The sequence below is a fragment of the Arachis duranensis genome, chromosome 3 (assembly GCF_000817695.3).
Source record: "Arachis duranensis cultivar V14167 chromosome 3, aradu.V14167.gnm2.J7QH, whole genome shotgun sequence".
Taxonomy (NCBI): Eukaryota; Viridiplantae; Streptophyta; class Magnoliopsida; order Fabales; family Fabaceae; genus Arachis; species Arachis duranensis.
The window spans coordinates 89609693-89620939 of NC_029774.3; the positions used below are offsets into that span (position 1 = coordinate 89609693).

An 11247-nucleotide genomic window follows, 5' to 3' on the forward strand; every position below is an offset into this window, starting at 1 on the left:
AGATACATCATAATGAGTGGTGGAGTTCTCAGCATCATTTGAAACAAAATTTGTTTCCTTTCCTTTGTCGTTCTTTTTCAAAGATGTCTGGTAAAGATCGACTAGGTGCCTTGGGGTACGACAGGTACGTGACCAATGGCCCTTTCCACCACAACGGAAACACTTATACTCTATTGATTTATTCTGCCCGATATTCCTTTCTTTATCCCACTTCTGGTGAGATCCTCTCTTTTGAACATAATTCTTTTTCCTTCCATAATTTCTCTTATTATTAAAAGCTTGCCATTTACCTCTTCTGGGGTAATGATTTGCCGCATTTACTTCAGGAAATGGGGCGGCGCCAGCTGGGCACGCTTCATGATTTTTCAATAACAACTCATTGTTGTGTTCAGCAATAAGAAGGCAAGAAATTAACTCAGAATATTTTTTAAACCCTTTCTCTCGATACTGCTGCTGCAGGAGCACATTCGAGGCATGGAAGGTTGAAAAAGTTTTCTCCAAGATATCATGATCAGTTATTTTTTCCCCATATAATTTTATTCGTGAGGTGATTCGAACATTGCAGAATTATATTCATTTATAGATTTAAAATCTTGTAGACGCAAATGCATCCATTCATATCGGGATTAAGGAAGTATCACCGTTTTCTGATGATTATACCTTAAGGTCTTTCCAAAGATCTGCAGGATCTTTTAATATAAGATATTCATTTTTCAATCCTTCGTCAAGATGACGACGAAGAAAAATCATGGCTTTAACTTTATCCTTCTGGGATGCATTATTTTCAGCCTTAATGGTATCTCCAAGATCCATTGAATCTAGATGGATTTCAGCATCTAGTATCCATGATAAATTATATATGTATATATATATATACAAAGATAGAAAGGAGTATAAAAAGTAAAGAGAGAGAGAATTGCATAAATATATATATAAAGATGGAAAGGAGTATAAAAAATAAAGAAAGAGATAATAGCATTTGCTTTTATTGTAGCTATGTGTATAAAGGGAGAGAGAATAATGTTTTGTTGTTGTGTGTATATTCCTTTTACCCGTACATCCTTTTATAGGCATACAAAACTTGCTTTTTCAAACCTCATTAATGTTCTTCAACATAAAAATTTGTTCCTCTCAGTATAGAAAAGTTGAATTGCTCATTAATGGACATCCATTCTTATCCATAGCATCCTCGTCACAACAGAATAATGAATACTATGATTTATAGCTTGCAAAATCTTAAATGAATTAAATTTTAAAGTGGTCTTTAAAATTATATTTGAATTTTAAAATTAGAATTTAGATCTTTTAAATTTTAAATTTTTATCTTAAAATAAAGTGTGATTTTTTATCTTTAAATTTTTTTATATTTTTTTTGCTTCCACTTATAAAATAAATGATAAAAGATTATACTTTTTTTCTAAAATAAAATTCAAAATTTAAACCAAATCTTTAAAATTAATAGTTATCTGAATATGTTTTTGAAATTATACTTTGAAATTCATAATAGTTCCTAAAATACTTTCCGTCAAAAACTTAAGTCGGATTTATTCTTGCTACAGTGCCATGCTAATGTGGCGATGAAAATATCTTTTTGACAAATTGGTCTCTTTTTCTTCTTTTTAAAGCCCTAATTCCTAAATGATTTTCAATATCTGTCAAACCTTTTATTGTAAGAAAATGTTGAATATCAATGAATTTATCAGAAAATTCACCGATAATATGTTTACTGTTGGAATAAATTCAACGGTATATATCTTGCCAGTAATTGTTTATTGACAGATTTTTTCGTCTCTCGGCCCGCTAATTACCGACAGATTTAGCAGTGGATATTAACTTTTAGTTGGCAAAATTTTAGAGTTTGTTACCATCAGATTTATCCTCGGGTACGGTAATCTTAAATTTTATTTTTTGAAAAAAAAAATTTAAAATTTAATATATAATTTTAAATGTTTAAATTCAATCATTTTTAAAATAATAAAATTCAAATTTTATAATTTTCATAATAATTTACCTATGATTTTTCGTTAAAAGTTTACAAATAAGTTCACACATCAAAATTTAAGAATAAAGAAGAAAAATAATAATTACTCATGTATGAAACAAAAAGTAGCACTATAAACATATACTCTAAATCTAGAAAAGATGAACTTATATAAGGTTCGATATGAAAAAAAAAAAAAAGATACCTCATGCTGGTTAAGTAAATTGCATAATTGAACCTCTTTAGACAATAAAATATTAAAAAGAAAAATTAATTATAAAAATAGTATATCTATTTAAAATTTCAAGTAATCTACTAATATGCATATGTATATCTCTCATATGTATAGGTGCATTTTTTGAAATAACAAGCTGTACACCTTCAATTACAAACTACAAATATAATCAACACACAAATTATAATTAAATAAATAAATCAAGGTCCATATATTCAAATGAGTAAATTGCAATAAACTTAATAAAATAACAACAATCAATTTAGCAAAATTAATTCAAAAAATTAACAACAATCAATAAGTCAATAATTAACTTAAAAAATTAACAAGCTAAAATTAACTCAAACAATTAACAACAATCAACATTAGTTAACTCAAAAAATAATTAACTCAGACAATAATAAATTCAGAAAAATAACAATCATCCAAAATACCTTCAACTCAAAATAAATTCTAAATTATATTCTACCTAACCTAATATTATTTAATTTCTAATTACACTAAATTAATATAATAAACCCTAATGATACACTTCATTAAAAAAAATTTAATTAATAATTTAATAAAATACTTAACAAAATTCTAAACAAACAAAAATACTTAAAAAATACAAAAACTATAGATATGCGATATTTTTTTGGTTAATAATATAATGATTGGTTCTGTGTACTTTTATCTAAACATGGTAACAAGATTAAATGTATTTATTAAGAGTAAATATTTAAATTAATCTTAAAGAAAATTTTAAATTAATATTTTGATCTTCAACAAATTTTGTTATTTTAGAAGTCTTTGAAATAGAACTATCCCTTTATAAGAAGGATAACTTTTTCTTATAATGGTATTTATTTGAAATCTAATTATCTTATAATAAAATTTGTTAAGAACTTATTTGTTCGATAGACGGATTAAGTACGATTTTAATTTCTAAAATTTAGGTCGAAAATTTTATTTGTTTTCAACCTTTTTTTTTGCATTTGAATTCGTCCCTAAAATCCAACTTAATTTTAAAATCATTATTTTAGACAAAATACCCTTCTTCTTCATGGGAATTAAAAAAAAAAAGAAACTCTCTCCCTCCATAATTCAAGAAAAATACAAAACCTCCGAAGATTCTTTGCCTTTTCGCTGCACTCAAAACTGTGCCACCCTCATCATATTGCTTTGGCCATCGCTCCATTCTATTGCATCACCTTGTGTGTGAATTCCCCTCTCAATGCTTGTTTAGTCTACTGTTGCCCGCAAAAATCTTGCAAACGAAATCCCCTTAATACGCCATCCACGGCAGAAGAAGGTGGACAAAGAGGCAGCAGAGAGCAGTCAAACACTGGCAGCAATGACGTGGGCGGATAGATACGTGGGCGGCGATGGTCTGAGTCATCCTCTTCTCATCGCATGGCCTTTAGCATTGCTCGCACACGGTGGTCTAAGTCGTCTTCTTTTTGTTGTTACTTGTTGCTAATTCTTCTTCTTCAATTTTTGTTAATTGTTGTTTTTTATTTTTCTTATTCTTCTTCTTGTTAATTGCATAGATGTTCAGTTTTTGTCTGAAATTGTTTTGATTTGTGTTTTGATTTGAGATCGTCTGAAATTTGAAAGTGCAAAAATAGTGAATCTATAACAAAAGTGAGAAAAAATGTGATTCTATGCAAGAATATTTTTGTACAAATTGAGAAAAATAATAATTTTAAAACCAAGTTAAACTTTAAAAACAAATTAGAATGAAAACAAAAATTAGGAAGGAATAAAATTTTCAGTTTAAATCTTAAAAACCAAAATTATACTTAATCCTTCAATAGACATTAAGGTAGCATTTGGTAGAGATAAAGACCGAAAGCCAATGACTAAATGTTTGATGGTAAGCGATAAAAGAATCAAATTGTGTAACCAAAAGGATTATTTAAAGACTTATAAAATAATAAAAATTTAAAGGGCATAAAATGTCTAATCTAAATTTCATTAAAGATCAATTTGCATATATACTTTTAAATTATTTAGATTTTACCTATTATGCAGAAGAGGTCTGCTACACATAAGCGCTACTCACCATGCATTATGAACGACTCTTCTTCTTCTTCCTCCATGAAAACGAGTTTCTTGACAAATTTGTTCGATCTCCTTCGTGCGTTATCTCTTCGCCTTTTCATTCGTTGTTTTACCTGCGTTTATCACTGGTATGCTTGCTTCGTTTTTTTTTCGATTTTCATAGTTTCTGAAATCAAACTTTGAAATCGTTTTGAAGATAATGGAATTTCAGAAATACATCCAAACAATTACAGAAATACACCCAAACGATTATAGAAATACACCCAAAGGATTACAAAAATACACCCAAAAGATTTAAGAAGTACACCCAAAATTCGTTGAAATACACCTTATGCATAATTCAGAACTCTTTCTCTTTCTCATCCTCATCTTCTGTTGCTTCTTCATTTTTTTATTTCATATTCTCGTAATTCTTTTTTGGAGTAAAAAATCAAACAAAGAAGAAAAAATACATAATGTTGCAAAATCAAAAGAAGAACGAGGAGAAATACGACGATGAAGATGAAACAATTCAAAAACGATTTCAAAGTTTGATGTCAAAAAACAATGGAAATCGAGAATAACGCAAAAAGAAAACACAGAGAAAAGCACGTAAATGAAAGAAAAAGAGAAGTCTAAGAAATTCGAAAAAGGAAATAAAATCCTTTCAAAAATTAAAAATCTGTTAGAGATACGTTTGAGAGTAATATGAATTAGAGGACTTGTAAGACTTATATAGTAGAATCACTTGTATGTAGAGATTAATCCTATGCAGAAACAGTATAGTATTGTCTAATAAAATATTGCATGTGTAAACATTTTAAGATAACAACCGGCTGAATAATACTAAACAGGATGCTATTGTGACATAGATGTAATGGTTTATTAGTAGTACATATAAACTAAATCATGATATATGTATAACTGAGAAATCGAGAGGATTTCCCTGCAGAAGTCGAGTAGTGGAGATGATGAGCAATAATATGTATATAATACTTCTGTTTTTCACACTTAAAACGTATTGAAATTAAATTAGTTTGAATTATAAAAGAATAAGAAACCAACAAAAATATAATCTGGAGAGAGATAGAGAGGTATCAACCCATGAACCCTTTTTTCCCTGGCAAGATCTGCAATTTCTCCCCTGCTGGACGTTGTAGAGCTCCTTATAACTTATACTTAAAATGGAGAAACTCTTAATGTAGTTAAGATCTTGAATTAAACATATAAACCGTTGCTTAATACTAAGATTTTTGAAGTTATGTTTGCTCTAATAGAAACCGAAAGAAGTATTACATGGTTGCATTACATCGGCATAATTTAATGTAATGAGAGTAAGAGTATTTATATTTGCGGAATAGTGAATGAGTGTACGAGTGTAGAGCAAAACAACCGAAGCAGAACCACATTGAGCAATGCAGTGAGTGTGAAGGCTATTATCTCTTTGATTTCTTGGGGTCTTGCTTCTTGTTGCTGAAAACATTACCAGGCAAGCAGCGAAACAACGAGGTCAGCACAGAAAATCATGATTAAGGGTCCCCAACCCTAAACCCTAACTCATCAAATACATACCTTATCGGGTTGGAGTCGGTGGGAGAGGAAGAGGGGGTAGGGCCACGGCCGAAGGCAACCTCGTCCATGCTTTGTCCGTATCGGCGATAGCGACCACCGGAGGCCACGAAACCCGGGCATGGTCTATAAGCTTTAATGGGCCACCAACCAAATCCAGGAACAGTGGCAATCCCACCCTGCATCCTTCCTTCACCGTTGCACCCTTTCTGTATCTCTTCTCTTCCACATGCCTTACAACCCCCGCTGTCACCCACCCAATCCCACTCAGTTATCATATAGTACCGATACAATGACATGGCAAAATCATCATAGCTATAGGTACCTTACCTCTGTGTGGTGCCGTATCCAGATTCATCAGGAACCCCAACCACTGAAGAAGAACAAGAAGAAGAACTCGGTGAAGGCGAGCACAGAGCAACAAATGACTTAGAAGAAAGATGGTAAGAGATTGTTTGACATGAGGTATTATGCTTGTTCAATCGGGCATGAGGCTGAATAGGAAGAGGGAGAGAAGATGGAACCGAGAAAAGAGCTATATTCATTCTCTTTCTCTCACTCTCTGGCCGGATAACGCGCACCACTCTTTTATCTTCAACATTCTCAAGTCTCAAAAGCCCTTTAATTTTATGAGGTGCTAGCTTACTCACAGTCACCACTAACCACTAAAATATACCCATCCTGTCCCTGGGCCTGCCTCTCTCTAATATCTTCTAATTAACACGATCGACTCATCTCATGTTTCCTCGCATCACACCCAGCTTTTTCCTTCTAGCATAAAAGAATCCATTTTTCTTGTAGTATAAAAGATAAGATCTCTGTTTTTTTAAGGATAGGGAATTATTTTGGTTCTCAATATTACGGTGGAATCTTAATTTAATCTCTAATATTTTAAACGTTTTTAGTTTTAAAATTTTTTAAGTATCTTATTTTAATCTCAACAAAATTTTAAACAAATTTAATATTATTATACTATTAAATTTAAAATAAACAATTCACATATTAAAGAGCCAGCATTTGATTTTAATAAGTAAAATCGACAACAATTATTAACATAAAAGTTTTTTCTTTGATTTAAGTTGATGATTGATTGTTAGAATTTAGAATTTTGTACATAAAGGAAATTGAGAAAAAAAAGTGTTATAAGAAAGTTTTCGTTATGAATTTGGATTCTCTAAATTTTGAATTTTTATTTTAGAAGGTAAAATGTGATTTCTCACCCTTAAATAATTTTTCTCTTATATTTTCTCTTAGTTCCATCTATAAAATAAATAGTGAGAGATCACACTTTATCATTTAAAGTCAAATTCAAAATTTAGAAAATCATATAAAAGAAGACATGACTTAACTAGTAACGTTGTTAACATCTATCACTTGTTAACATCTATCACGTCATCATATTGAACATGTTTAAAATTTTTTAGAATATAAATAAGACGTTTGAAACGTTAGAAACTAAATTATAATTTAGTCCAAATGTTGTAGACTAAAATAATATTTTATTTTTATTTTTATTTTTTATTAACCATTTTAAATACAAAAAGTAGAAAATATATAAGAGGTATAAATATAGATATAACATTCCCCTTGGTTAAAAATACTAATACATCCTCGACCAAATTACATTTTTAAGACGTGCTATTTTCAAGATTTTTGCATTAAAATATACAAATTTAAGTTCAAATAGATTATCTTTTTGTGCTTTCGGCTTTTATCATACAGAAAATCTATCATCAACTTTCTTTTTAATCATAGCATTGTTAACGTTTTCAATACTTGTACATTTGTACCAATACCACCTGTTCAAAAAGGGTAATAATCAAGCTTTACATTCAAAGCATGGTTAGCATAGGATTGATTGTTGAATTTTCAGCAAAAACAAGGAAAAAAAAAGATGCACGCCTCTAGTAGTATGAACAACAAAAATGGAGAATGCTTTGTGCATTTGCTCTCGTGACTACACTGCACAGCACAACCTTGGTTTTCAATTTTCACACGTCTTGCCTTAACCTAAAGTTGTGGTGCCAGATAACTCCTCAATGACATTGACAGGCAATGCCTTCCAAGTTCCAACTCTTCTTTTGTTTTTACTTTAACCCACCACTTACCACTGTACTTATAAACTTTCTGGCGCCATTGCAACTTCTTGTCTTATATACAGTATGAAAATGGAACTCAATGAAAAATTAATAGAAAAAAAAAAAAAGATTTTCCAGAGAAATCACTAAAATTTAAGTAACTTGCTTCTCCAAATAAAATCGCCTTTGGTAACCAGTATCAGACATAACAATGTATCACTATATTTATCCATGCACAATATGTTGCTCCACCTCACCGTTCATCACAGAACTGTGATGATGAACCATATACCACCGTCCATTGTGGGACTCAAAGACATTGGTAACATTAAATGGTCCGGTATCCATGTCAACATATGTTTTCATGGTGACCCAAGCCATGTCCGTCAAGACCCGAGCACGTACATCCCGAACCTGAAAGTTTAATCCTTGCTCCCAGTTGAACATAATTTGCCAACTCTGCATTACCGCGTTATACCTGTGGCATAGGTAATTGCATTATTGAACATATATTTGTCCGCTAGTGTGGCAGAAGTTGGACAAAAGAAAAGATGCAACTCCACAACTTTAAAACAAGCTGTTTATGGAATAAATAGGATCAGTTTTAAAAAATAGAATAAAATAAATTCACAAATTCATCAAAATCCTCATATCTCAGGAGTGTCAAGCTCCAAATTAGCTCTAAAACTAGCTTTGTTAGCCAAAAACTAGTTCCTAGAGTGTGCAGTCAATACTAACAGGAACTTTGGTGGCATGCTTGATGAAATGTGATCTAATTCAACTATAAGCCCCCCAAGAACATACGTGAAATTTACATACATGAGACTGAGACCTCAAAAACAATCTTTTCAATTTTCAGACCATAGCAAGCACACAAGAAGTCAACCCGAGAATGTCCAAAAAATATGAGAAAGACACTGCCAGTGCAGTTGGTAAATTTAAAGAAAAAGTGGATTCAACCATTTAAGAAACAAAAAGCCATACCCTGAAAAGAGTTCTCCTGAGGCATGAATGCACTTCACGTAATCTGCGTTTAGCCAAAAACGACTCATTGATTGAAGAGACTTATCTCTTACAATGTTGAAGAATTCTGTATTAATATTCACAATTGCTCTTGTTGCAGCATAGTATGCCTTCCACCCATTACTTGGTGTAATAGTATCTTGTTCCAATGTGAAGTCCTGAAGAAAAAATAATTTCAAAAAGGTTATGTCTGAAGAAACATGGTGGATAAAAATGAGAATGATGAAACTCAACTGAAAAATACAATGAAAGATCATGCACGTCCTCAGTTAATCAGTTTGATGGGACAAATTAGACGGTATTAATAGTTTCTACCAATTTGCTTTGTGGCCATATATAATCAGTTCCCCTGAACTATTCCATAGTTCTACATCTACTGCCTTAATATATATATATTTTCAAATTTATAATTGACGGAGGAGAGGAAAGTAGAAAGTAGGCTTATTTGGATTTCATAGATTTACTTAGAGAAAGGAGGGAAATGTCATGCAACAGATAAACCCCTTGTTCCTCCCCCTAAAGAGAAGGTTGAAAACCCAATTCAGTATGCCTCCTACAATTCCCATATTTAGTTCTTCCTACCAAGACAAGTATGTCTCCTCCTTTCATACAGTCCATATTGAACATTTTAGGGGAAAGAAAACAACAAACAGCAAATGTATTACCATTAAGTCATGAACCAAAGTGACAAATTGATGATCTTTTCTCTCCCTAAGACCTACGGCGGTATTTTGAAAGCAGCCAAATCTCAACTATGCATATGAATTCTTAAAATCAAAGCAGCTAATATTTTCTTTTTTGATATGATCAGCTAATATTTAATAACACTCTAAGACAGAACACATAAAATTTCAGAAAATCCCATTGGAATGTCAGCGGCATTATTGATACCCTACAAAGAGGAAATAATAAAACATCACAGGAATCAGAAAATCCTAGTAGTGACTACTGAGGCATCTAGTTGCACATTATTCAAACATTATAAACACTTCAATTCAGACACCCACCTATAGATAATTAGGTCAAGAAATAAATAGGTTGAGAATTGAATTCACCTTGTGATAGAGGGCCTTCCAGGCATTGTCATCGTTGGCAGCCTTTCGCATCAAAGAATTGGTCATAGAAAGACGACACAAGCTTGGATAATCCAAATAACTGAGGGCATGAGTCGTAATCTCCGGAACCAATTCCTCCATCATCGACGACGACCCTGTGCGCCGCTCCGCCAGCACCGCCGGGGCAACGGGAGCTGGGACGGGAGGAGTGGGGTCGAGCATTTGGGCGGCGCCGCCGTTCAAGTAGGGGGCGGAATCGGAGGGCGAAACGGTACCGTTGCAGGAGCAGCCAGAATCGCGGTGGTTCTTGGAATGAAAAGGTGCGAATTTGGAGAGGGGAGAAGAGAGAGAGGATGATCTGAGGAGTGAGAAGATGGCGAGGAAGAAGCAGAGAGCGGTTACAGTAACGGCGATGAGGAATGGCTCCGACAATACAGTGACAGAGGAAATCTCCATTCATAGGACATTAAAACTTGGAATTCCCACAACAACATCAAAAACCCTAACTTCGTTCTTCTCAGTGAGTGAGTGAGTGCCCCTCGCATCACATCGCAACAAGTAGTAGGAGGGCTGTTGTAAGTATTAATTGGTGCCAAACCCAAACCCTAACTCTGTTTTAATTTTTCGGGGGTTATTGGAATTTGAGCGTTAGAAAAGAGAAATTTAGAAAAAGAATTCAATTAAGTAACAGCGGCAGAAGCAGAGGCAGCAGAGGGCTGAGAGAGAGGTGGTGCTGACTCACAAACTGACTGAAACCGCTGCAGCCACTACTGCATTGCGGTTGCCTTCGGTCAAATACAGGCCCCTCTGTATATTTCACTATTTCTTGATTTTCTTCTCCACAAACAAATAGATCAAACCAACGGTTTCAAAATTTTAACATTTTAATTACTAAATGTTTCTGCATGCCTCCATCCACCATGCTTATGGACTAGGAATAAAACGGATCATTGAGCATTTGTCTATTTGAGTGTTTTTTAAAATAAATAAATGTGAATGATTAAACTATAACTCTTTTATAAAAATAAATCTTAAAATTTACTCTTTTTTTTTCTTCTATAAAAAATAAGGGCCGAGGGAGAGACGGGTGGGATGCAGCATAAGGTTTAGGATATTCAACTACTATATAATTCAAGAACAAAAAAAAAAAAACTACTATATAATTATTCACTTAAAAGAAGCTGTACAATAAGTCAATAACACAATATAATAAGGATCCGTTTGGGAACGTCAAAAAGTTACTTTTTTTAACTTTTAACTTATAAAAAATTACATTAATGT

At 32.5% G+C, this 11247-nt stretch overlaps 2 protein-coding genes across 2 annotated transcripts; both read right to left on the reverse strand.

Moving 5' to 3' along the window:
* Positions 1-5459: 5459 nt before the first annotated feature.
* LOC107479711 (uncharacterized) lies at positions 5460-6543 on the reverse strand. The gene is made up of 3 exons (XM_016099813.3): positions 6141-6543; positions 5814-6056; positions 5460-5714 (listed from the first exon to the last, which is right to left on the reverse strand). Exons 1-3 carry the CDS (start codon positions 6353-6355, stop codon positions 5678-5680), a joined length of 495 nt encoding a protein of 164 aa, XP_015955299.1. The 5' UTR covers positions 6356-6543; the 3' UTR covers positions 5460-5677.
* A 1092-nt stretch (positions 6544-7635) lies between these two features.
* Positions 7636-10937, reverse strand: LOC107479710 (F-box protein SKIP8). The gene is made up of 3 exons (XM_016099812.3): positions 9967-10937; positions 8873-9069; positions 7636-8366 (listed from the first exon to the last, which is right to left on the reverse strand). The coding sequence occupies exons 1-3, from the start codon at positions 10420-10422 to the stop codon at positions 8114-8116; spliced, it is 906 nt and encodes a 301-aa protein (XP_015955298.1). The 5' UTR covers positions 10423-10937; the 3' UTR covers positions 7636-8113.
* Between the last annotated feature and the right edge of the window lie 310 nt (positions 10938-11247).